The sequence below is a fragment of the Dermacentor albipictus genome, chromosome 7, assembly GCF_038994185.2.
Source record: "Dermacentor albipictus isolate Rhodes 1998 colony chromosome 7, USDA_Dalb.pri_finalv2, whole genome shotgun sequence".
NCBI lineage: Eukaryota > Metazoa > Arthropoda > Arachnida > Ixodida > Ixodidae > Dermacentor > Dermacentor albipictus.
Window position 1 is genome coordinate 23,202,128 of NC_091827.1, and position 27,912 is coordinate 23,230,039.

The 27,912-nt window shown below is 45.5% G+C and overlaps 1 protein-coding gene across 2 annotated transcripts; it reads left to right on the top strand.

The window, feature by feature from the left end:
- On the top strand, positions 1 to 27,342 carry LOC139047351 (uncharacterized). 2 transcript variants are annotated; one of them, XM_070521178.1, is made up of 3 exons: positions 1 to 459; positions 4,652 to 4,830; positions 26,936 to 27,342. In XM_070521178.1, exons 1-3 carry the CDS (start codon positions 156 to 158, stop codon positions 27,038 to 27,040), a joined length of 588 nt encoding a protein of 195 aa, XP_070377279.1. In that variant the 5' UTR covers positions 1 to 155; the 3' UTR covers positions 27,041 to 27,342. The 2 variants fall into 2 exon arrangements, with proteins under 2 accessions (XP_070377279.1, XP_070377278.1); XM_070521177.1 differs by having other exon boundaries at positions 133 to 447.
- The last annotated feature ends 570 nt before the right edge of the window (positions 27,343 to 27,912 follow it).

Here is a 27,912-nt window from a genome sequence, read left to right on the forward strand (position 1 = left end):
GCCGCTCCCCTCTCGACGGTGGCGCCACCACCTTTCGGAGAGCGAAAACCCGGGACTCGCGCCCTTTCCCCGCTAGGTTTCCTCTCTCTCTCCACCCTCTCTCTGTTTACCCTCACGGGAGGCGGCCCGGGAATTCCCCTCGCGTGAGAAAACTCATGGCGGGCGCTCAAAACGCATGTGGTGCTCCTCGGGTGCGGTTCGGCTCGCGCTCGGTGGTCCTCGATACATCGACTGCGTGCTGCGTCGGCGAGTGTTGGCTACCGCGGCCCCGCTACAAGGAACGTTCTAACGGAGGCATGGTGCGTTCGCTCGTGCCGTGTGCCTATGACTCGGGTCACGTGAGGACCCCCGGCGTTTGTGGCTCGCATTCCGGCGGGAAGTTCCTCTTCGTCGCACCTTTACCACTCGCCATGGATGATATCCTCATTTTGGACCGTCTCCATCAAGGTGAGGATCCAAGTATGTTGTCCCTGCAGCACGTGCTCGAGGAATGATATCGTGCGTTTTGTGTGTCAACTTCTAAACGTTATTAGATTGATGGCGTGCTCATGCGTAACACCTAAAGACATTGACCGTAATGTCGTTCGCAACGAAATGTGGTTGCGAAAGGTCATACGCCTATGTAATGCGGCTACCCTTGAACCCAAAATTTAAGATGGCGAGATAATAACACAGCAATATTCAACAAGAAAGTATATATTCTTTAGTTTCGGTTAGTATACGAGCGTCCGCACTAGGATAATTTCTAAATATTACTGCAGAGTCTTGTTACCGCATTTGGTGCTAGCTACCGCGTGCTTTGCTTCGAGGCTGTATTGTGCACCGTGAAGAAAAAGATTGCCTTAAAATTTGGTATGGTGTCCAATATAGACAATATTGAAACAATGTCAGATTAGAAAAAAAAAGGGTTGTTCAGTCATAATGTTTGCAAATTTTAGTCATACTTTCGTCACAAAATATGACATCGAGGTGTGTAGCACAACAGGTACCACTACCTTTCATGTTCCATTAGGTACGTTGTTAGAAGGGCGCTTAGTTAGCATATTAAACGGTGGCACGAGATGTGAAGGCCATAATTACGTAGACAATGTAGACCTGAGCAGAACTAATTGGGTTATAAGTTTCAGCATATGATGCTATCTGTGGCAATGCGTATCCCAACGAATATTTATTAAATGCCTTTGCTCGAAATTAAAAGCTACAAACGAGGTCATTTACTCTAGACATTTCTCCTTCGTCTTCTGACCTTGTGATCAAAACCACCACCATCGCAATTAACATTATTATTATTATTAGCACTATAGTAGTAGCAATAGTAGTAGCAATACTACTTATGCATGTCATACGCCGCCTCGTACGCTTTGAACTGCCATTAACGCACTGAAGAAGTGATTTTTACTGAATCCTCAAATGATGAAACTGTCATGTCGATTCCAAACCCAATGGGACGGTGTTACGCGACCTAGAAATATAACCACCGAAAAAAAAAGAAATAACAAAAAACGTGCTGGAAGTTACATGGGTAACAGCCCCTTGACAAGATCACGTGCCACGGGACAGTTATAGTTCTCTGTATTAAATAAGAAAGTTAGCACGTTCCCTTTAGCAGGGTTGGGAGAAAATATGAACCAAACAAGAAACTTTTCAAGCAAGCACCTCTTCTGCTTTGCATCAATTCGGTCAGCATAGCTCTGATAAATTGCGGTAATGATGCATATTGTTCTTGAGTAAATCGCCTTTTCGAATAAACATCCACTGCGTTGCGGTCAGTTACTCACAGGGGACCCTGATATGAAAAAGTTTCATAAGAATAAAATTGGGTTGGAGTGCTTACGGCAGGCATTAGCAAATCATGACTGGGAGCTTGCCGCTGTCGTTGAAAAGAAAAGCGTACAATCATTGCGTTCTAGGGGTGCTAACATATGGGGAAGACACTTAGAGGTTAACAACGAAGCTCGACAACAAGTTAAGAACCCCGCAAAGAGCTATGGAACGAAAAATATAAGGCGTAACATCGACACAGTAAGAGAGCTGTGTGAATGAGTGAGCAAACGCAAATAGCCCATATTCTATTTGACATTAAGAGATAAATATGGAGCTGGGCATGCCATGCAATGCTTAAGGTAGATAACCGGTGGACCATTAGAGTTACAGAATGGTTGCTAAAGGAAGGGAAGCAACACTCGAGGGCAGCAGAAATTTTGGTGAGGTGATGAAATTGGGAAATTTGTAGGCGCAACTTGGAATCAGTTAGCACAATACTTCTCTCCCAGATCACTGGGAGGGAACTTCGTCCTGCAGTGCACATAAAAGTATGCTCACGATGAATAAGACGACGATGGTGATGACGACGTCGCAGTTTATTATTCGCGTAACTCGGAAGACACACCGCAGATTTATGCATTTTTTTCTTCCAGCTTGCTGTTTAGCCCCACGAGAGGCACGCGCTAAGCTTCAGGCGCGAGACACATCTCTTGCCGCCATCAATCATGCAAGAGCCACTTCCCGTGCCTTGTCAAAACACTCTTCTCGCGGTTTTAATTCGGTGACAAACAGACCGTGAGCTTTATATACCGTGACAGCGAGTCATGCGTGCGGTTTCTTTATAATTGAACACCTGGCCACGGCGCCTGCTAAAGAACCAGCGCGATATGCAATCGTGTGTCGTCCACGTATACACGTGCTTTCAACGCGGTGAGCGGTTGCGCTGTTAATAAATAATAGGACCAAGGAACGAAAACTTGTTTGTGGCTCCGTTTCGATTCTTTTTGAGCCCGCGCCAGTGTATGAATGCGTCGTCCGTGTCGCTAATTTAGTTTTGTGAGTGACAGATGCTCAAAGCTGTGTCGACTAGAATGTATGGCCACCGCTGGCAGTAAGACTGCAAGAAGCGAGAATGAAATATGCATTGCCTCCTGAGTGGAACATGCTCTTCGTTGATGCGTGTATAATTGCATGCGTCTCTGAGTCGACGTGGCTTGTACTCATCGCCAAAATCCCTGCAAGTGGTGTTACTGCACTCTCTCGAAAACTTTCGCGTGTTGAGACGCTGGCTGGCTCGTGGATTGCTTTCCGGCTTATGAATAGGGAATTGGAAAATGTTTCTTGCGATGGCCTCGAGCTTGTATGCAAGCAAGCGCAGGATAGCATCGTTGGGTATGCGCCGTCACAACTTATTTGCCCACAGACGCCAAGACGACTTGATGTTTTAACTCCAGAGGGATGCACTGATAACGGCAGCTCAGAATTTTTCATTAATTTCCGTTCATTCTCGCTATGTCGTTAGTGAAAAGACTTTTGAGGGTGACGACAGTTACTTGCTTAGGTGTTGAGGAATTTTGACTCCACGTCTTTCGCAGATCTTTTTCGGAAAGGCGAGGCTTGAATATTTCTGGAATTTCGTTAACTATTCATGCGATTTGATCTCTTACGCTAATGTAACATTCATTTTCTCACTCTGAAATACAGGCGCATGTCAACAACTTGCGGAGCTCAACAATTATTTTTCTAAACAAAAGGTAGTTGCTACTTAAGGTGCAGTAGTTCGTACTGCGGGACTTATATTGCAGAGTTCTTGTCCTTAATTCAAGTGCACGCCCATCAGAAATACGGAGTGTGCAGTATTTTCATCCATACCAATATGGAATTTTTTATTTCATATTGAAAACATGCCCGATTCCCCTTTTCTCCCTAATGCATATGATAATCCATTATCTTTAAAAGCCTAGTATTCATCCACTGCATGGCGAAGGCCTCTACCAGCGAACTCTAATCACTCCATTCTATCCCTGTAACCTCCATTCTATGCCTGAAAATTTTGCACCTCCGCCGTGTTCTCTGTCATCCCTGCCTTCGTTTCTCTTACCTTGGCCACTTATTCTCTTACTCCAGCAGACCAATGGCTATCTGTCCTGTGCATTACGCTACCTGCCTAACTATACTTATTTCTCTTAATGTCCACTAGAATATTAGCTACAGCACCCGCCGTGGTTGCTCAGTGGCTGTGGTGTTGGGCTGCTGAGCACGAGGTCACGCGATTGAATCCCGGCCACGGCGGCCGCATTTGGATGGGGGCGAAATACGAAAACACCCGTGTACTTAGATTTAGGGGCACGTTAAGTAGCCTCAGGTGGTCAAAATTTGAGGAGTCCTCCACTACGGCCTGCCTCATGATCAGAAGGTGGTTTTGGCACGTAAAACCCCATATTTTTTTTTTAAATGTCAGCTACAACAGTTTGCTATAGTTTTTCATTTCATCTCTCGTTGAACGGTTTCTAATAAGCTTCTCAAGCTCCACTGCCATAGCGCAAGTTTCACTTGTATCAACATTCTCTCAAATTGCAAGAAGTGCGAGTTTAGTGAGCTGGGAATATGAGTGCAGCCTTTTCTGACGCGGTGTTCAATTTCGCCAGCTGTAATGGAGTCTGTTCACAACAAACTTTTCTGATAATTCTAATTTATTTCCTTGTAGCAAGCTGCCTATATATTCCACAGCTCAAACGTAAACGAATGAGCAACAAGTGAGTAGCGAATGAGGAAAAGAGGAATCGAACCTGCGACCTCAAGCACAGCAGCGCCATAACTGCGATAAGCTACATGGTTAGGCCGGTAACACACGGTAACACACTTACATCTCTCTCTCTGCACGCAGGCTTGTCGGCCACTCCTACGCCCTCGCCCCTGCCCGACTTGGTGACGTCGTGTCGAGGCACGGGCCACTCCTCGACACAGACCGAGCAGGCGCCCTGCGGCGCGAGCCCCTGCCGAGACGGCGCGAAGGTCGTGGGTCGAAGACTCCGGTATCTCTCGGACACGCTGGACACTGCACCGGTGAGTAAATGTCGAGAGCACATCGTGTCGGCTCGTAAAGCATGAGGTCGCGGGATGGAATCCCGGCCACGGCGGCCGCTTTTCGATGGGGGCGAAATGCGAAAAAAAAAAACACCCGTGTACTCAGATTTAGATGCACGTTAAATAACCCCGGGTGGTCCGAATTTCCGAAGTCCGCCACTACGGCGTGCCTCGTAATCAGATCGTGGTTTTGGCACGTAAAACCCCGTAATTTGATTTAATTTGTCATGTCGAATCTTTAGTTTCCAACTTGTCTCGGTGATAAAAGAAGACGCTTTTAATCAGTCTGATAAGCCTGCTACGTGCCATTTAAGACTGGAACAGATCTATCTGATGAATGTAATAGCGAGAAGCCCAAGTAAATTATCAACAGCCACGGCAGTCATGAAGCTAAAGACAGGAAGCTATACAAGGGCAATAAAAAATGTTTTAAGAAACAGGAAATAACGGTACGAGGAACAAGAAAGGACAGAAGTCAAAGTTCAGAGAATAAACAGTAAAAACAAGAAAAGAAACAATACAAAGTGTATCATCAATCAAAACTTCCACACAGGCACGTACGCGCGTTTTAGGAAACGTTCGCATGACACAAGAGTTTGTAAGAATTATCTGATGCGACGAGCACGTTTGGTGTCTTGTATGTGAGGACACGTCATTTTTCCACGCTTTCTATTGTTTATCTGTAGAATGGGCCCGCTAATGTTTTTTCCGTATTTTTGTCTTAATTTTTCTTGTCCTGCATTACGTCGTTGTTTTCTGTTGACTATAATATTGTCATGAGTACTTCACCAAATTAGCCTCCCGTAACTTGAGCTGCCCATAACGGCGTCCTGATTCTTGGAAACCGCTTGCGAATGAGACGCCGACTATATATATATATATATATATATATATATAAGAGCCTAAGCTAGAACAAAAGAACGAAGGAAACCAAAGGACGGAAAGAAAAAGAAAGCGAAAACAACCACGAGAAAGAAATGAAGAAAGAAGTAACAACGAAAGAACAATCCAAAGCAGTTGAAGCAGACACCTACATGACCACAACAGAAACGAACGCCCCACGGGCACTCCCAGTATGCGCTTGACGAGACGGGGCCTGTGATTGATCGAAAGAAAGAAAGAAAGAAAAAAAAATAAAGAAAAAAGAAGCGCTCTTCGTGAAGCACGAGAGCCACTTCGAATATGTAACGAAGAATCATTCTCTGCACCTGCACTATCAATGGTTGGATCGCGCGGTGACCGAACAACATCGTCCGCAACGCGTGCATCATCCCATGCGATGAATCCGCGCGAAAAAATAATAATAATGGAGAAATCGAAGCAGCGGCAATTCGCCGCATGCATACGAGACAAGAGCGCCATCGTGTCGCCAGTGCGCGTGAAAAGTGGCAGGCGACGATGCCTTCAGGCGACAAAGAACCCGCTCCGCCACCTCCGTTCGTGCAAGAGTGCTTTCACGGAATACAGCGGGGTTCGTAAAAAAAAAATTGTTCAAACGATCGCTGTTCGCGTGTACCGTGCCGTGTCATGGTAGTCGCCGCTACGGAAAGCTCTATACGCTTCGTAATCATGCGAAAGGCGCCAACTCCATTAGTGCCTCGCGTGAAACATTTGCGTGGGTGGGCCTGGGTGGGGGGGAGGGGGGGATGGGGGCGAGGAGGGAAGCGATGTTGTGATCGTGACAGCTGTGCACGATGCTCACTTTCGTGGGCGAAGGTGTCGCTTTAAGCGCGAAAACGCTCAGGTGCGTCGTCGAATCGGCCGCGTCCTGTTTCTTCATTTCTTTGTTTCGATGCATTGGTCTTTCGTCGCTTGCACCATATGCACGTATACATGCGCGTGGTATATGCAGAACGAATGCATTGTGATTGGGCCATTCTTTGTGGAGCGCTCGAAATGGCTCCCCGTGCTGGCGTGTCGGCGCTAATCTTCTTTCTTGCGACAGATGGCGCTTCGAGAGATGACCCGGTATGGGCGTCACGCGATGGGCTTCCGCTGGCCAGAGACCAACGCGTGTAGTGAAGCTTGACTTGTCCCTATGCGTGACGCGCCGGCAAAAAAGAAAAAAAAAGTAATATGGAATGTTCTTTATAAAACTTGAGAGAAAGATATTACTGTAAATCGGCAAAATTTGAACGCAGTTTTGCCTTCACGTTTTTTCGACGTCATTGAGTAAAAAAGTACAAGTTTTAGAGGAGACTCTTAAGAAATGCAGTTTCTCAATGTTGTAACTCTGGAGGCCCGTGTTTCAACCGAGAGCACACGCTGAGATAGATAGTTGCTTTACAAATATGAACACTGTAAGCGCAGGGACGAAAGGACCACTTATACAACAATGCCTTCACCTATAGCCTACAGTGACAACCTGTCGGTCCCTGTCTGGGAGACTCCCGCTGTGCGCTGACGCGCGTCCTGCAGGACCTTTAATTAAGTGTATTCAATCCAATCCTGTACAGTGACAAGCACTCTGTTCTTTTAACTTTCGGACACCGCTAGACGTGAATGAATGCTTAAATTCGCATTGTTTACTCCTCCAAAGAGCTTTATCTTATTAGTTGACGCTCGCGAACTTACCTATGGCGATAACCAGTGGGACGCTAACAGTTTGTTTGATTCCCAAAGGTTTGAGATTGATAGTGAGCTGGTACCTGCAGTGTCCATTTACCCAGACCAAGTATAGCTGTAGACTGTCACTAAATATGTTCGACAGGTGATTCCCGATGAGAATCTCGAAACTAATTTGTCAAGCACTAATTGTTCCCAGCATGCGACAGTGAGAGTCAATGAAGAGAAAGTTCGTAAACAGTATATAAGGTTAATAATTACTTATGGGCTACCGAAACCCAAAGCCTAACGGATGCCGAGAATACTACAGAGCTAGATGTAAAATTAGGCGATCTAAGTAAAGCAAAATAATTATTAGAGACACAGAGTGCGACCATATTTTTTTAGCTGAAACTTACATGAAGTGATAGAGGAATGAAGGGGTCAGTGAGGCTGCATTTTCTATGGTAACAAGCACATAAACAAACAGTCGTTGAAGCCAGAGAAGGCACACCGTAAATTAATGGTTAAGTTTTCTTTGAAAATCTGGAATTTATACGGTAAAAGTAAGTAGGCGAAAAGAAATGATGCCATAGGTGCGAGGCGAACCCACATCCTCCGTACTACGCGTGTGGTTCTTCATCAATTCAGCTACAGTGGCGGCAATGCTTCCGTGCGATTGCATGGGGACTTCTGTATACGTGTACAAGAATATCCCCGGGAGTGTTAGCCCGCGCCACTCAGCGTTATGACGGCGGATCAGGAAAAAAAAAGATATTTTTCATCGCTGACGTCTCCTAGTGCGTGGACTTGGGAGCACGCAACTGGCCAATGAAGATGAAGAGACAGAATTGGGGTGCCAACGAATACGTACACAATAGGGAACCCGCGGTTGGACTTGTACAGGCTAACGAGGCCGATTGAAACCAAGCACAGCTCGGGACAACGCGCCACGTAATCTCATCACGGTAAGGAGAACCCAGGCAATCGTGGAATACATGTTGCAACCACACGTAGACATCATCATCGTCATCACCAGCCTGGTTACGCCCACTGCAGGGCAAAGGCCTCTCCCATACCTCTCCAACTACCCCAGTCATGTACTAATTGTGGCCATGTTGTCCCTGCAAACTTCTTAATGTCATCCGCCCACCTAACTTTCTGCCGCCCCCTGCTACGCTTCCCTTCCCTAGACGTTCTAGCTCAATTTGGGAGTAAATGAATATCGAGATGCCCCAGCCGCCTAAGACATAAAGACCGGTGAAGACAAGCCAAGACAAGACAAGACAAGCGCTGGCCTGGTCGCAACACTGCGAGTGGTGCCGTGCTTTATGAGTGGGTTTTCTCCAGAACTGTAGTAAACGAGGTCTACGAAGGTAATAATGATGATGGCGATGATAAATTCGGGCACCAGAGAATGGAAATCTGCACTTGATGGAAAGGAGGCCAGTAGATTCTCTCCTGTTCGAGTTGCTCGCCGCCTAATCTAAACTTTATCTTAAGCTAACACACGAGTATAGTGATGTGAGTATACAGTGCAATCTCAACAAGAAATTCGCTCTCGAAAGCACCGTATTTATTCTAAAATGTAAGCGATATGTCGCGCCATTAGGAGTGATCAATCATTTCGATCTGAAAAAAAAAGCAAGTGCACCCTCTTGTAGAAAAAAGAAAAGAAATAAAGTAAACTGACAAAAAGTAAATGTTCCTTCTTTCACAGCTCAATCTTATGTTGTGTGTGCGTCCGTGTGGGTAGATGTCAGTTTATATACGTTGGAAATATCGTGCAAGGCGCGGACAGTTACATGATAGCCGGTGGTAGAAACAAATACAGAATGAATATGAAAAAAAAATGATGTGGAGACTTCAGAAGGGTCTCCGTAGGGCGCATCCCCATCTAGACAAGCGTCTACGCCCGTCTGACAGCCAACTGAAGCCCGCAGAGTATGCGCTAGAAAACGGCGAGCGGGGTCATCTTCTTGATGTCTGCTGCCACACACGTGTTCCGGTTCCCATACTTGTCTTTCACTCGCTGAAGCGTAAATAACTCAGAAGAGAAAAGAGAAACCCCCTGAGTGCTGCCACGTGAGAGTGCAACATCATCATTCTCTTAAATTACCACAAAGGTGAAGGAGGCGCACTTGGTTGCACGCGATGATCGTCAACAGAGTAGAGACCGTGGAGAGATCGCTCGAAGTAGGAAAAATTGCAGTACGGCGAAAGTGAGCTGACGTTCGAGTGATGGAAAGCAAGTGCGTAAAAGTATATATAAAAGGCTGTTGAAATTTGGAACACATATTCAACGAGTATGTCGGGCGTTCAACTGACGACTACATTGGGCGTTTCAGCTTGACGTGGTACCTGACGTCTACGTGGTGGGGCCAATATATACGGAAACATACTTAGTCTAAGCAGAAATAAACTGAATAAACATAATGTTTTTAAAGCGCTCTTGCCTTTAGCTTTCTTGGGTATTATATATATATATATATATATATATATATATATATATATATATATATATATATATATATATATATATATATATATATACGAGGCCGCCATCTCAACCTTACACTCGCGCAAGCTGCCTTCAAGGCCTAAAAATCTAGGCGGTCGTAATACTTAGCGTGTGCTATGATACATCCATCTTCGTAAATGCAGTGCCCCAAAGATGAGATAACGTTAGCCTTGTATGACAAAAATGTAGCGCTGTTTGATTTCCGAACCAAATCTAGTTGAAGCTGACGTTGCTGAGTGCTACAGAACGAAAGAAAGTAATCGCAAGGAAATGTGAAAGTATCACGTGGTTGACGATAGTCGTAGTCCGGGCGACTAGCCTGATCACAGTGTTCGCTGCTCGTTGAAAAGGTCTTCCCGCCTGGCCCCTTGATTCAAAGTGCTTTTTGTCATTGATGCAGCATTGTTTCACCATTGATTCACGACTGATTGTTGCGACGCAATGCTCTCGGCATGGGAAATCATACGAATATAAATATATCGAAGAAGAAAATATGTACTATATATATTACATAAATACAACGACAGGGGGGTAAAAAGGAGAAAAATACAGGATAACCACGCCCACTGAATAAATGCATTTAATGCTTCGCCGCATTTGTTTGCTCAACGAACTTCGCCACGCTCTGCGGGAAATGCGTAAAGCCACCAGACACGTTGACACTCCCTTTTAGGCGTAACCCGCGGCAGCTGGAAGACGGTGTTACGCAACGCACAAATTAAACTTGGAACAAAATTGCTGCATACGTATTACGCGAGCTGTTTGATATATCGATCCGGCTCACAGCTTTGAAAAATGCCACGCGTGAGAACACTCCGGTATCCTTGGACACACGTTGCAAAATTATAGACCCCGCCGTACAACGGTATACGCAACTGTTGAGAACACCGTTATACAAATTACTTTAGGTAACTTGCGACAAAGCCGTACAAAAGCATTTTTTTTTTGTGCTCGTTGTTCATTGCTTAAACGAGTGCAGTATACAAACGGCAAGACGCAGAGTGTTAGGGAATAAGATGCTTAAGGCCCAATATTCTACTTAATAGGGACTTTCTTCTCTTTAGTGGCACATATGTATTATTAAACGAAACCATACCAGCTGCGTTAACTTCGTGACTATGTACTTGCCCTGCTGAGATCGAGGTCATGTGTTCGAATCCCGCAGCAGCGGCGAATGAGGCCAAAATGCAACATAAAGGCAACTGAAGAAAGTAAACCTTTAAAAAAAAATCCTAGTGCATTTAGATTTAGAACCTCAGGTGCTCGAAGTTAATGCAGAGTGCCCCAACTACAGTGCGCCTCATAATCAGATCCTGGTTTTGGCAAGTAAAAACCTATAATGAAAATTTTCTTATATAGAAAAACAATTATAAAAAACAAAACATCGCTACATATCAGTGAGCTCGCTAAATCCTCTTTTTTTTCTTCCATGTCGCACCTCCCAACCCTTTATTCGCCCAACCTCCCTGCCTTTCTCTCATTTGTATCTCATACCTTATGATTGGCTCAACAAGGGGTTTAAATTGGCGACTTCAGGAGAAGCCAGTGCTTGGGAACTACGCTTGTATGTGACTCATCTATAGAGTTCATTTTCCTGGCTCAGTAAATGAAGCATATGGTGCATGCATTGAAAAAAAGAAAGGACAGTAACCAAAACAGACAACCCACGATGGTGAGCAAATGCGAAAACTGGAGTTTCATTCCTGGTACCAGCGATGCGCAGTTAAAGCACATTTCCTGCCCCGTATCCTTTATTGCCTGTGGAGGGAGTACGAGGTTTGGTTATTGGTACAATTGGGCACTCAATTTAGCCCGTTTTACCCCGTTCCCTTTGTGGTCCCTGACTTAATCGAAACAGAATGGCTCGCTTTAAAGATCCACGGAATTAAAGGCAATCTGAAGGTTTCTCGAAAGCGCCACGATTAGACGGGGGAAGCAGTGAGCATAAGAGGAGACTGGAAACTGTGGCAAATTCTTTCGTTCCTTTTATTTTGTTTCTTGTATGTTTGTTTTTTGCAGTACATTATTTGCGCTCAGTGATCACTAATCTACAATTCTGCCGTCATCGATACTAATCTGCAGACTGACTCGAAAATCTGTCACAGTCTGTAAGAAGTGTCTTAAATTTACATGCGCATTTAATTTGCCCTTTTTGTTAAACTGAATTTAATATAATAGCAGGGCTTTTCGCCTTACGACGGTAACGGCTGTTTCATCACACAGTATTAATAAAATAAAGACATCAACAAATGTCACAAATTGAGAAAATTAAGCGCGAATAGAGATTACGAGAGCAGACAAGTATTACGTGTACAGTCCGAGGTAGACACAAACAAGAATACATTAAAATTGAGAACAGGATGTGCGTACAACGTACTTTGTTTCACAAACAGGCGTATGCATGAGATAGTCATGTGCGTGACATACAGGTGTGTAAATTAGTATAGTAGGGAGACAGAGTACTATACCTCAAAGCTTCAGTAGCAGTTTGTGAAGAAGGGCTTAGTAATATCACATGGGATTAATATTGCAGAAAGATGGCTGCTTGCCCTGGTTGAATCTTTACTTCAGACAAGCGAAAATAATTTCTAATCCACAAAACGTGCAATGAATGAAGGAGGCGACAAAACAGACAGTGGCGCTCTGTTCTGTCGCCGTGTTCTTTCCTTACATAATTTGCGCACTAGAAAGGATTTTCGCCTGTCTGAAATAACGATTAATATTGTTATCCGCATATATGAAGATCTAAAAAGCTCAGAAAGAATGCAGGCAGAAGACCCTTTTAAGGATGGACACGGTGACCAAAACAGCGCAAGCCCACTAGAAATACCGAGCGTTTGGATTTGTTCCATACAATATTTAGCACGTGTTGTTTTTTATCGCTTCTCAATTTAAACGCACGCGTGTCTTCCGCTGCGCCATGATCAGAATACGACCGCCATCGCTGAGGTTCGATGTCTCAGCATAACAGAGCGATAACGTCCTAATATGTGCTTGGCATGGACCCAAGTAGAAAAAAAAACGCATACAAAGGTTGAAAAGCAATCAAAAATGCATGATTTGTTCCACGACTTCCTACCAACTTGATAATCTCTCAGACAGTTTCAATTGCTCTGTGTACGTGCCCTTTTTTATGACAAAGCGACCAGTGCGAGCGATAGAATAGAACAACATGCATACACACTTCACGCGTAACCGCCTCGGCATTTGAATCAAGGCTCGTTATTGAAAGCGTTAGCAGCTTTTGTTTTTTTTTCGCTGAGTTTAAAGCACCTGCAGTGATGTGTACGCACTTTAGATTTCAATAAATATAGAGCCGTTCCTGGTACGGCTCTTCAAAAAAGGTGGTGTGAAACGCGACGTACTGCTTACTAAAAGCGTTGTGATCGTTGCACTTTAGACCAAAGAGAAGAATGACGTAGCTGTACCCAGAATGCCACCAAACAAGTTTTTTTTCCTTACAACGAGGCGTTTCTTTAGGGACCCAGACATTGCGTACGAGATCTCACGGGAAGCTGAAAGTATTTGTCCCCTGCGTAGTTTAATTGGAAGCTAAAACGAAAATGTTTGGACGCGCACACAGCTCCTGAGAGAGACGAAAACCCTTTACAAATGCACTCCTTACAAACATACCTCCGTGTCAACAGGTGGGGAAAAAAAATGACACGCCTCAATGCAGAAAACGTTGTTCCCCAATTGTCCCTCCTAAGTAAACCCACGTAAGTGATGCGTGAAACACGGACGGCAAAATGGATGAACTGCCGAAAAAAATACACACTTTTTGACTGGGGACTGACAACGCGTAAACGGAAGGGTTAAACGCAGCGTACGCAGCGTCACCCCGTGTTTTCAGGGATGGGGAAGAGCTGTTGAAAAGGGGCCCGCGACTTGCCGCTTCCGTCAACAATTCCAGACTCACTCAAATGTACACGCATCCAATTGCGGTTCGAACAGAAAGCGCGAGTACGAACACCCCGTTCAGAAAACCGGTCAGTCAGTCAGTCCCCCTCAGCCTAACCCTTTTCTGCGCACTAGCCGCACTTAACGTCATTTTTTTTTCTTATTGGAGGGGGGGGGGGGTCTCAGCCCACAAAGACCTGTTTGAGGTTGACCTGCCCCGACCTTCTTTCAAACGGAGGAAGAAAGACCAAGTGAATCAGTGCTGTTCGGTGTTCCTCAGTGGACTTAGCAAGAAGCGAGTGGTTGTGCATGACACATCAAAGCACAGACATACGGAACATATACTGTACACATGTATTCTTCCCGTTTCCGCAAAAAGAGCGGGCGGAGCAGACAGGAATCGACCGTCACAATAGCAGCGTTCTAATGAAAACGGAGTGCGGCAAATGGAAAAGTAAAGGGTAGGTGAAGAAATCGCGATTGACGGCTTCTACAGCACCACGGGCTCCCTCAGTGACGCACAATGCCGGCACTCGAAGGGGCTGGGAAAGACAATTAAGAAAATAAAAGGTGACAAGCTTCCACTAAAGAGAGCACCGGTTCCTTTTTTTTTATTTTCTGAGTCGGTGCTTTGTTCTCCCAGCACGTGTATTAGTCACGTACATGGCAGTCGGGGGCCACAAGTGCCCGATTCGAAAGCGGAAAAAAATGTACATAGAGAAATGTGAAGTTCGTGCACATATATAAACGGGATGCACTTAACTCCTGAGTAGTGCGCCAACACCTAACTCGTTGCAGAGTAGAGTCTGATGGCGGCGACATAGCGCCGCGACCGCCCCCTGGTGGCTAGAGCGGCGCCGTTTGAGTGGCACGACCCCTGGTGGTTTCGACGGCAACGTCGTTTGAGCGGGGGAGATTTTTAAGGAGAATGGAGGGGGGAGAGGGTGCGAAGGGAAGGGGCACGGCTATGGTCGGTTTTTGACGGCGAAGGGTGGTAGGGGAGGGATGGTTTGAAAGTGCGGGCAAAGATCCTGTTCCCATGAGCTCGGGTAAGCGTCCCCTTATTGTAAAGGCCCCGTCGTTCATTCGTTTCACTCGTCATTGAAGTAGCGGCTTGTTCCTTACATCGTGGTGTGAGTGTTTGTTTGTGATTAGCACTCTGCTTTTTCTTTCTTTTTCTTTTTAGAAGGGGGGTAGGCGTTTCGTGGGAGTACATTTGACGATTGCGGAAGGGCGAAAGCGACAGGAAAGTTTTAGCTCCGAAACAGCACTGGCAAAATGAAAGCTCGGGATAGGCTCGATTGGTATATAAGCATTCGCATCGTTTTCTAGGGCTAGCAGAAGCGAAGGGCGCTACGTGGGCTTTATTAATTTCAGTGTAATCAGAGCGGGTTAGTAGTTACGTTCCAAACCCCGGGAAAGAATACAGAGGAAGGATTCGTTGAAATAAAGTGTTGAGAGTTCTAAGGAGTTTATTGAAATGTATAGTGAGAGTATCGCGGTACCGATTTTTAAAAAATTAATTGCGCAATTCCTCCGAGAGAAGAGCTGGCACTCGGCTCACCTGCAGAAGTACTACAGATGAGACTACACATAGGCCTATTCGTTACATGAACGCTGTCTTGGGTGTGAGCTGTTGGTCAAGACAACTGCAGCATCATAAGCCGCGGTCAGCAAAGTTCGCCATGGTTAGCAAAGAAAGCGGCCAATTAGAAATCGCAATGACCACCGACCAACCTGCTCAGTGACAGGGAAAATGGAAGGCGCCTGTATTCTTTTCAGCTCGTATGTAGGTAGTCGCCGTATAGCGAACTGGGGTCTCCGACGCACAGACGCCATTGTAGCTCATTCAAGCGTTCAACTCACTTGGATCGGCGGCCGGGGGACGGGGAGTGGTTGATGAAGGGGGGGGGGGGGGGGGGGGCATGAGGGCGCCACCGTTAGCGACCACCTGCGGCGGGGGTGCCCGGTCCCGCCGGGCGAAGGCACGCATGGATGAGCCCACTGATGAGGTTCGCCACACTCGAAATCGGAAGAGTGCTAGCGGATGCCGATTTACGGCTTCGCAGCCGCTCCGTTTGATTATTACTATTTTGAATTGGTGGCACGGACACGGTCTTCGAAGATAACTCTTGTGAACTATAGGTTCTCTCGGGCAGCGAGTCGTTGATTGATCCCTCAGGATTGCCCAATGCTACATGGGCGTTCCCGTCTTCCACAAAAAAAGAATTTCTTTTTTTTTTTACCCAGCTGTTGAGCTCTTTCCGGAAAACCAGCAAATTTACCGAATTGGTGTCTGCATATAACGGGTGCAACCGTGTGTATCCCGCGCGCAATTTTTTCTCCCTCTTGTCTCTTCCTGTAGCCTAATTATCTCGGTAGACAATCGAGATAACTTCGCTTCATATTCATATTTTATGAAAAGAAAAAAAACATAATCAAATTTTCTCCTGAAACATCGATTGCGAGAGAGAGAGAGAGAGAGAGAGAAAGTTTCTCCTCAGAATCGAAAAAAAAAGGTTTCTTGCTGTTGTTAGGATGAAGGTAGAGGGTATCATTTTTCAATCGCCAAGTCATTCTCGGGTTTTAATGCGACACTTTTCTCGTATAGCTTCGGAGACACAGATTACAAGACGATGGTGTTTTGGGAAAACAGACGAGAAGCATCACAAAGAAAAATACAGCACGATTTGGTTAAGGCGTTTAATGGGGACGTCATTTACTTCGTTTCTATCCTACAGGCCACCTGCAGGAAAATATAAATTGCCTGGGGCTGTGCTGGACCCACTGTGATTTTAATGCTAATAAAAACAAAGTCGAGCGTTTAGTTCTCGCCCATTCGGGCTGTATCATTGTGTCTTCGGAAACGGCGAAAAAAACAAGTGAAGCGCCTGTATAATTGTGCGAGTTCAGACAAAAATCAGGTATGCAGCATGAAAATACCAACCCACCACGTTATGTTGCCTGTTTATACCTTCATTTAAGCCAATAACTTGTGTTTTCGTAAAGAGTAAGGAGGATATGATTATTTCTTTCTCTTACATGTACATGCTTCTCTCGGCATCTAACTGGTGTATTTAAACAAAGCAATTAGTCTTTAACCTTCGTAACATAACAGTCGGTATTGTCACTAAGAACCATCTTGAAAAGTACCCGTTTCCCCGAGCGCTCTTGGGGGTCCGAGAGGCTAGAGTACTAATTATTTTGTCTATCTTCATTTCCGCTAGGCCACACTTCTATATGTACAAAAAACACACAAGAGTGAGTGCGAACAAAGAAATGCTTGAACGTACACTGCTGTGTTTTCCCACGTGACGACTCCCAAGCGCACTCTGCTTTGAAGAACCGGTGTTTCGACCGAGCGTGAAACCTGTGTGGTTAACTGCGCCTGCACGAGCGGAAGCGATATCAGCCCGCTCAGGCCCACAAGCGACGGGTGGTCTAGGGCAGGCCCAAACCGACCCGCTGCTTAAAGGGGGTTCCAACTCCACTTAGCACGGTGAATGTGTGAGGTCGAGGGTGTCGGAGGGTCTGCGTACTCGCCGCCGGTAATTACATAGTGGAGTGTGGTTTCTGGAGTCCTGCTAGAGGACGGACTCTACCACGTTATGCTCTGTGCTGATTCATGTTTTTTTTTTTATTCTCGCATAGTTCATCCCTCTTCTGAATTTTGTTTTCTTCTAACAGCGAAACCGAGTTAGCGGACGTAGGACAAGTTTTACGAGTGCCTAGGCGTGGGAAAGCTAACAGGGCTCATTTTTTCGAACTGCTTGACCTGCTTTTCTTGCGACATCATCGCCCAGTGATATTTATGAAGTTCCATTAATGACAGAATTGCCATAGTCATGGTCATCAACCCTGATGCAAGTTTCTTTATTGTGCACACTATATATATGGCGTGCGTAACTGTATGTGCTGTAAAGTGTTTACCACTGCACATATCATAATCATCACCCAGCACCCGGAATAGCGTGTCAGGCTAATATCTACAGCTTACCACTAAAGCTTGTATCTATGTATTTCCAGTTACGTTCGTGATTTCCAGGAGGTGCCGTTAAAAGCAAGCTTGAGGATGACTTTCAGCGGCTGTTTGTTTGCCTGGTTAGCACATTTGCTTGTGTTTTAGTTTGCCCTTTCAGTAACTTTTCAACATGGTTTCTGACTTTACCTTCCACGCTAATGAAATTCCTTTCGCAAACTGACTGCAGAAAATGAGCTATGAGGCACTGTTCATTCGTTGTCGCCCACTTGATGCTTGCCGTGCTGCCGCTTTCGAGAATTGCGTGGCAGATGCCAGAGTCAAAAAAAAAAAGAAAAAAAGAATATTTTGCTGAAGACTTAGCTGCTGCCACGTTTATCTGCACTCGGCCCAATCGCGTGCATGACAATAAACGTTGCTCTTCCTTTTCTACGTGTTAACCTTTATATCGCAAGCTGATTCACTACAATAGTGAGTCTTCAACTGGGCATCAATAAAAACGTAATACGCTAAATTAAGCGTCGCACGCGCTGCGTCATAACGCAAACAAAAGCACAACATTCGTTGTTCTATAAGCTGCTTCGCCGGAATATTGCAATGCATACCCCTTCCTCGCCACATCATATGCTTACCAGAGCACAACGTGCACGTGCTATTAAGGCAGGGTTGCAAATGTCGGTGGAGGGATGCGAGGGTGGGCGGGGAGTGTTGGCGAGAAGGGCTGTGAAGAAAGCGTTGAATATGACGCCAGCTTCATGTGCCTCGACAGGGGGTCGCGCTAAAACAACGGCCACGGGTTTAGGGGAGCGCTGTATGCCCGTCTGTTTGCCTCCCTTAGCGCGGCAGGTTGGGATCGCTTGGTGAGCCTTACTCAGCATTCACCGTGGCACAGTTTTCATTCCTCCTATCATTGGTAAGGCTGCTCGCGTTTTACGCCTCGCGTACCTTGGCGTGTACGCTCTGATGAACACGACGAAGGGGAAGCTGCTCGCGGTGCTGAACAGATGGCGCTGAGGCTCACGTTTTCTTTTCGAAGCCATATCAGGGTGCCTTAGAACACGCACCTATAAATCGAGATATAACAAGGAATAAGGATCATGTGCTTGCTGCGGTAAAGCTAGGGAAACAACGCAGCATGTGTTATTGCTATTCCTGGAAAGCTTTTCTCTTCGGCTAACAAATGAATTTATTCGGCTGAGTCTGAGGATCGCAAGTGAAATTAATTGTTGGACGATATCTTGTCTGAATGCGAATTAATCACGTGAGAGAAACGAAATAAACGCTGAGCCGTTAGAAGACGTTTCGCCTTTCACACGGAAGTCGTGTTTACTGTTCCATGTGAACATGTTTAATGTTCAGTGTGAACATTAAATTGTCAGAGCATAGGCGCTCGCTAACGGGTAATGTCTACTCCCATGTCGCGCGGCGTTGCTCTGAACATGGGTGCACTCCCATCTACGAAGACACCACAATACATTTCGCGCATAGCACTCAGACTACGAGGGAGATTGTTGAGGCCTATTATATCAAGAAACAAGGATTGCGTTGCGTAAGCATGCCTTCATTAAATTTGTATGGCAGGGAATTTGAATTTTTGAACACCTTCATAGTGTAACATTAGGTTACAGGGTTTTGCATTTTTGCCTGTACACTGATCATGACGCCATCTACGGGAGAGCACGCGGGTATCGGTTGTAGTACATAAGGTTGTGTATGCCTTCAGTTAAAGTTAGTCGTGAGTTCCGCGCTGTCATGTGTGTTTCTTGCCTTTCGTCTTCATCGTCTTGCGGTGCCACTTCAAGATGTTTACAGCATGATCGTTCATTTGATTGGTAACTCATTGTTTACGGCAGTTTATACGGCCTATAAAACTACCAACCACGTTTCATGTAGTTGTCTCGTACTCTGCTGCAGCTATCTATGCTTCGGCTTTTGGATGAAACAGTAATTTCTTTTTCTCCATATTGGTCTCTGGAACATTGACTGAGAGCTGAGGTACGACGGACCCACCATACCGTTTTGTGTCTTCTACAACTTGCCGTCCGCAATAAATGTTGACGCAGCACCAAATATGGAAATAAAGAAAGAAAAGAAATAAATCTGCCAGAGTCTGTGAACATAGCATCAAATTAAATTTCAGTTGGTAGTATACGTCCTGTTACCTACATGGCAACCGATTAAATTATTACTGTCATGCATTGAGAAATCAAGGATTCACGTTTGCCATCGAGCTCATGTTCCGTAAACTTTTCCGGCCGGCTGTGAAGCCTGCTCAGCAACGATGTAATTTGTTCAAATACTGCAGAAGCACAGCACAGCACACGTACGTTAAACATTTTGCATTGTATATGATAATAGAGCAGAAGCAGGCGTTAGCAATTGCAATAACAAGAAGATGTGTATAAACGAACAGCGTCCTGCAACGATATGGCCGAATATATGTTGAGGTGCAGGAGGTAAAATGAAAAAGCGACAATGTATGGATAATTCATAAAGAAGACCACATATCCGCACGACGACATGAACCAGTCACGCAATAGCTGAACTGTTTATGTAAACCGGGACCATACAATCCGAAAAGTTATCACGTACGCAATTGATGGGAAGGTGCAAACCGTTGAAAAATATTGCGCAAATGTGCAGACGGGACCCAGGATAGAGACACACGCAGAGCTCAAATCTGCGAAGATAACGAAAAAAACCCAAATTTCCAACGCAAGTAAGTCGGGTGCCATACACAAGCATTCAGAGCCTGAGTAGCACCGATAGAAGTTCTACCAGCTTGCGTTTCAGAACGTACGTCCTGTCATGACGGCGTTGAGGCGGCATGTGGTCGCAATGTTTCCATGAAGGGTACCTAAATATATGAATCTGGATTGCGCATTGCAAATGTGCATAAAATTATCACTTGCGATGGCACCGTGGCATGCCACTCAAGTAGCCTATTGTTACGATATTCTGTTATGATCAACGTGCTTGCTTCCTTAGTTTTCAACAGATATTGCCGTCTGGTATCGAGTGTCTGTACTAGTTGAAGGAGCCAACAGCTGCGTGGACGATCCTTCATTTACGGTTCTTGCTAACCCTTGCCATGTGACAGTAACGTTGGTTTTGTAAAAGTAATCAAGCATCGGCAATCTATGATTGGTCTCAACAATTTATTTTTCAAAGTGTTATGTAGCTAGTTCTTTCACATGAGGGCCGTACGCGCACTCTACATTTCGGTGGGCTTATGTTTTTATCAAGTGCAAGCATCAGAAACCCTATCAAGGATGGGTGCTTACAGATATAGATTGCATTAAAAAAAACATTGACCCTGATGAGCTTTAATATTGCTTGCTGACGAACTGGTTGGTCATGCATTATTTGTAGCAGTATTAATGCACATGTACAATGCGTGGGCAATGCAATAGGGGACAGCACTCTGCTCCGTCCCTTCTTGTTTTTCCTATATAATTTGTTTTTGCTGTAACACAACTGCGAACAGCCTAGTAAGTGTAGGGGACCTTGAACAAAACGGCAGAGAGACGCGGAAGAAGTTTTAATTATTTAGCGCTAACGTAGATGGTAGCATCTTCCCAACGTACCTGGGCCTTGCGTCAAACACGAAATTCGTAAACAACATACTTTGTGCTTTATATTATCCGCCAGTAGGCAACCATTGTCTTCCAAACCAAGTCTAATCAAGTCTTGAAGAAAAGACTTTATCAGATCAAACTATAGCGTTGTAAGCTCAGCATAGATGATGTTGTGAGCGAATTGTAATGTTGTAAGTAGAGCAAGCATAATGTTGCTCCTAAGTGTGCCCCATACAATATAGATGGGCCGGCAAAGCTTTATTTACTGGCCTTTCTTGCTGGGAAACAAGCAACGAACAGCCCGCAACAGGCTGCCAACTTTCTTCAAGCAGGAAGGCCCCTGAGGAAACGGCGCTAGCACCACCCAGAAAGCTGCACGCGGCTATGTTCCTTCCAGGGCACTTGTCCGGACCAATGAGTCGCTTTGCAGAAGGCGCCAGCGACTGTCAGGATCTCGTGTCTGGCAATCCATCACACTGAGCCATGGAGTCTCCCATAGTATGAACGAGAAGACCGCTGCGTCGGAAAAACGCAATTAGGGGGAAGGAAGGCGTAGGAATGGGATCGAGGTTGGTGCGTCACGCTAACGATGATGGGCTGATACAAAGACTGTTACAATACGGACTTGTGATGGACGAACATCTGTGGACCCGTCGCCTTCTGGCCCCGCTGAATATTTACAGCCCTTGCGACAGCAGCCTGTTCCTTGCGTTCTACTCTGCTGTCGCTTAACGTACTCAAACGCTTCTGAAGAGGTGGAGCGATATTGCATTTTTTTCGCGAGTGTGCCTACCAGTGAGGCGATCGACCCACTGTGAGCTTGGCTAAGAAACCAAGTAGATCCACCATCACGCTCTGCTCCGACGCATTTGGGAACGGTGTCAAGGACGTTTTAAAAGAGCGGAATGAAGACAGTGTTGTGTATTGCGCTGTTGTCATGAGCGTTGTGCTTATGCGCACTGGCGTTGTGACAGAACGCCTGTCTGAGCGATTTCTTCGGATTGAAAGATGTGAGCACAGCAGACCCCAAGCGTACAGCTAAAACTCTCTGTGATACAGTCTTGAAATGAGTTGCGAGTAGACGTCATCTAAGCATGGTTAAGAAAACCTTCGCAAATGAGCGTTAGCCAAACCTGCCGACTCCTCCGAAGAATCGCCAACAAGAATGCAGGCATGAGGGAGGCTAACCTATTAAGGATAATACAGTCCTTCGCGATCAGCAAGATTACATACGCAACACCGTACCTTAAACTAACAAGGGCCGAGAAAAACAAAATAGAAATCCTTATTAGGAAAGGAGTTAAAACAGCCCTAAACCTGCCACCATGCACATCTACGCAGAGGATACTAAACATGGGCATTTCAAACACCCTAGAAGAGTTGATCGAAGCCACACTAGTCTCCCAGCAACAGAGACTAATGCGAAGCAGAGGTGGTCTGAGAATTCTAGCGAAACTAGGATACAAAACTAACAACAAAGTAAGAAACACGGGAGCCATCCCGTCACAAATCAGAGACAGGATACGCATACCACCACTCCCGAAGAATATGCATCCCACTCACCACCAGGACAGGAGGAAAGACAGGGTTAAAGCGTTACTAAAATCACTAGATAAACAGCAAGGGGTGTTCTACACGGATGCAGCAGAATATGAAAGCAGACGAGGTTTTGTCTCAGTGACGACACAGGTTAACGGTGAGAACTCAAAGAGCTGCAGTACCCCGCAAAACAGTGTGGAGGTTGCAGAGGAGGTGGCCATAGCCCTAGCTTTGACTCAAAAAGGGGTGAAAATCATAGTGTCAGATTCCAAAACAGCTATCAGGAATTATACCGCAGGGAGAATCTCCAAAGAGGCGCTCAACATATTGGAGAAAGGACCAATTCCAGAAGAATTAGTGAACCTTATATGGACTCCTGCCCACGAAGGCTTGCCCGGCAATGAGAAAGCGCATGCATTGGCCCGAGAGCTTATTTACCGGTCCACCAATGCAGCCTCTACAGCCAGGGAGCCCCTACAAAAAGAGGAAGGTATAAACACTTACAGCAAAATTCTCGATTATTATAGAATGGGAAGGAAAACACTGCCAGAGGCGCATAAGAAACTAAGTAAGCAGGAAGAGATAACATGGAGGCAACTCCAAGCGGGGGTGATCTGCAACCCCTACATTCTGAAGAGATGGCACGATAGCATTGAGGCCATGAGTTGCAAACACTGCGGGGCAAAGGCGGACATGATCCACATACTATGGACATGTCCTAGATACAATAAGCCAGGTAGGGATAGACAATCCTGGGAGACTTTAATGACCAGCTCAAAGGAAGCTGACCAAAGAGAAGTCATCCGCATGGCCCTGGACACCGCTGAGCTCCAAGGAGCATCAGCCAGCTGAAAGGGGAGGAGTAAGCCGAGGAGACAGGAAGACTCTTGCCTCCTTGGGGCTCTTTTTGCGGGTGCAAATAAACGTTATTTCTCTCTCTCTCGTATTTAAAACTGAAGACAACCAAGTGAGGGCCGAACGTGGGACTTTTACAAGTTTACTAGCAAAATAGCTCTTTGAAATATGTACTCGGATGTGTGGCTTGTAAAGTTTCCGCTTAAATCTTCAATTTTTATGATCTATACATCATCGTCTTTATTTCGGAAGCGCGAAAAAGAATAGTTATATTTGCAAATATACCTAATTTTGTGTTCTATATGTAGAGAGATACAAACAAGCACATAATTTCGTTCTCAGTTTTAATAGCTTGGCGCTCATTTCGTTTGAAATCGCGTCAAGTGAGAATTCAGTGGCAGGAGATTTTTTACTCGACTCACAGAAAACCAATGCTGGGAGACGGCATAAGAAGGGAAGAAGCACACAAACAGTGCTCCGTGTGTATATGTGCTCCTTCCTTATACCCTCTTCCAGCGCTGGTTTTTATGCCTCAGGTAGTCGCGATGGCTCCAACAACATCTTGCAGTTGTTCAATGTGATAGTTGGCTGCATAGCGCCAAAGAAACGAAATAAGGGAATTGAAATCTGCATAAACCGTGAACCTCCCTTCACGATGATGGAATGGAATGCCGAAATCGAAAAGGCGTTAAACGAGCAACGAAAATTATGATAATTCTACGTATGTACCGGGGTGTTGCTCTACTGTAGCTCATGAATATGGTCGAGAGAGAGAGAGAGAAAGCAAGGACAGGAAAGGGAGGGAGGTCAACCAGAAGATTATCCGGTTTGCTACCCTACGCTGGGGTGGGGGAAAGGGGAATAGAAAAAGGAGAAAGGGAGAGAGTGAGCACTAAGTACGTGTGGGTGGGACACTATGCACAGGGACACTATAAACGGTCTCTTAAACCAGTGTACCTCAAGTATTGCAGTAATGCATGATTCGCTTTTCGTGCCAGTGACGGGTGTGGCCACGGTCCGAGTATCTTTGACTCGGTGAAAGGAATATGGTCGAGAAAGCAATCACCTAAGGAAGCTGAAATAATGACAGCAAGTCTTTCTTGGAACACGCCTGTCTTATTCTGCTCCCAAAGAAAAAACGTACTTTCAATACATTTTCCAATGCGCCCAACTTCTATGCGCGTAACGCGGTCTTCTGGGCAAGAGGGGTGTTTTACGACATGTCAGCGCTGCCTTTTAATCACGCTCGTCACTCTCCGCTCAATGCGACGCGTGGCTTCAGAACACGCGCAGATATCCGCGGGCCCCTTCCTGGAAAACAAATTAGCATAAAGCTATGCCAAGCATTCGTGCGTGCACGGGTAATAAATGATGGAGACGGACATACCCGGGATTTAAATTAAGCTGTTAGATAAAGAACGCCTGGCCTCACTCGGCACTGAAGAAATGCGGGGAGGTCAGCATGCACGTAGCTCATTTCCATTCTCGATTACTCGCTGATACGGGGGAATTTTTTTTTTTCAAAGCTGCGTGACGTAATTAATGTAAGTGCATTCATCGCCGCTTCGTTAGGTGTGGTGTGGGACTTAGTATTTAGGCCCAAAGGTGGCCGGCGGTCCGTGTTGAGTTGAAACCGGGCGAGAGAAGAAAGGAGGGGAGGCGGAGTCTGTGCGAGGGGAGTTTCGTTTCGCGTGTAGGTCTTAATCAAACGACGCACGTGGAAGTCTGTTTCCATTCACTTCCGCTGCTGTGGCGCTAATTAGGGAGACGGAGTCGGTCGCAAGATAGGCCTTAGGAATTGTGTTTCACGCGTCGATGGAACTTCATTTTGGGCAGCCACAGATCTTGGTGCGTTCGCCGCGATTTTATGCAGTGCTCCTGGCTCACAGTACGTTGCCGGCTGTCAGTACGTGTTAGATGCACTCGTGTAACAGAGCATGCAGCGGGGACTGGTGAAAAGAGTCGGTACTTTAGAAACAGATGTCACGGATAGAGACTAATATTTGTAGCAAGGTATGGGCATTGGAGGCTTACGAAAAGAGTTCTACTCAAATTGAGGACGACGCAACGAGCTATGGAAAGAAGAATGATAGGTGTAACGTTAAGGGATAAGAAAAGAGCAGATTGGGTCAGGGAAGAAACGCGAGTTAATGACATCTTAGTTGAAATCAAGAAAAAGAAATGGGCATGGGCAGGACATGTAATGAGGAGGGAAGATAACCGATGGTCATTAAGGGTTACGGACTGGATCCCAAGGGAAGGGAAGCGTAGCAGGGGGCGGCAGAAAGTTAGGTGGGCGCATGAGATTAAGAAGTTTGCAGGGACGGCGTGGCCACAATTAGTACATAACCGGGGTTGTTGGAGAAATATGGGAGAGGCCTTTGCCCTGCAGTGGGTGTAACCAGGCTGATCATGATGACGATTGGCATTGAAGGAATACTTTCGTTTTGTTTTGGGGACAGCTGCTCAATAGGACATTTAGGGGGGGGGGGGAATAAAAAGAAAGTAAGGATGCACAGTGAATAAAAGATGCAGTCACAGCTTCGTTCAGCTAACTAATCGTGTCATTTGGACGAGTCGCAGGCTGTCAGAGTGCAGCAAGAGTAGAACTCTGGATATGCCCTTCCTGTTTCCGTGAACGGCATGAACAGAACGCACAATGTTTTAAGATCTCTCAGCCCAATGATGCGCTTCTTGTGCGATAATGGTAAGACACAACTTGTACGATACACTTACCGCATTTCGAACACCATTTTGTGTCTTCTGCATACTTGTCAGTGTCGAAGTCGTCTCGCTAACTTCTCTCTAAGCACATTGAGGTTTACGTCTTAAGACTCAACTCGTGTGAGCGTGATGTTGTCTCGGCAAACAAAACGAATTGGAAAGACGGTAAATAATTAAACTCTTAGGTTATTCATCGCACGAAGAATGAATTGAACAAGCGGATAAAGACGGAGAAGGTTGTGAGTAACAGAAGTGGTGTTGCACCATCGAACAAAGAGTTACTTGCCAAGAGACCATGGCTATATGTATTGGGTGGGTTTATTAATGATTTACTGATTCATCTATGAAATTCTAGTTGCAAATTGCCCTGCTTTTTTTACATGCTTCTGTTATCATGCTGATTACAGCGTTTCAATTTTCTTTATTTTTTTTTACTTTGTGCAGAGAAAGCAGCACAAGACCGGAGAAGTAGTTCTTCACGACTGGCTCACGGACTTCTTGGCGACGTGCATGAGCTCAGTGGTCACGTGGTGGAAGAGCTCGGTGTGAAGGAACAAGGAAGTGTGAACTTTGAGCATGAGTGAAAAAAAAAGAAAGATTAATGCGACCTTGGACTTATACGGGCCACGACCGTAGTTCCACAGTGCAAGAACTTCATCGGCAGCTCCGACTGTTCCATCACCTCCACGGCCATGGAAGTGCTGCCACACCGAGAACTCATCGTCCTTGCACACATTCAAGCGCACAGACTGCCAAGAACTGTTTTTATTCACACATCACATCACCAGATGGCTTTTAACGATCTGATAAAACGAGTGACATTTCGCGAAAACGTACAAGTGCTGCTTCGTTCGCAACAAATGTACGAGAACGACACAAATTGAGTGTTCTTTATGCCTACGTATCGAAGACGTGACCAGCAGTCATTGACCTAGAACATGGCACAGGGGAAGGAAGGTTCATGAAAATAAAAATTGACGTTCACCCGTATGTATCATGAAGCTAAAAAAGAAACCCCAAACGGGTTTCTCAGAGACGAAGTTTCGTAGTTGAATAAAAATTTTTTTAACGACGAGGCTTTATATTTGAGAAACCAGCATAGTTTTCCTTTGTACCTTCATGGCACATACGGGTGAATGTGAATTTTTCTTCTCATAAGGACTGAGCATAAGTGAAGTGTAGGCTTGTGCGCATGCGAAAATTAAGAATTGAAACGAAAATTCGAGCCAGATTGCAGAACACAGACTAGTACTGAACTCAACTTTTACACGCTTTCTTTGAAACCTGTTCTTATTTGTATTCCACACTTCACTTATGCCTCATTCTGGGTCATTGAATGGACCGTGGTTGGTACTTTTCAAACACAAATACTGTGTGGGCTCATATTCCATTTTCATACTCCAAGCCTAGTCTATGAAGTT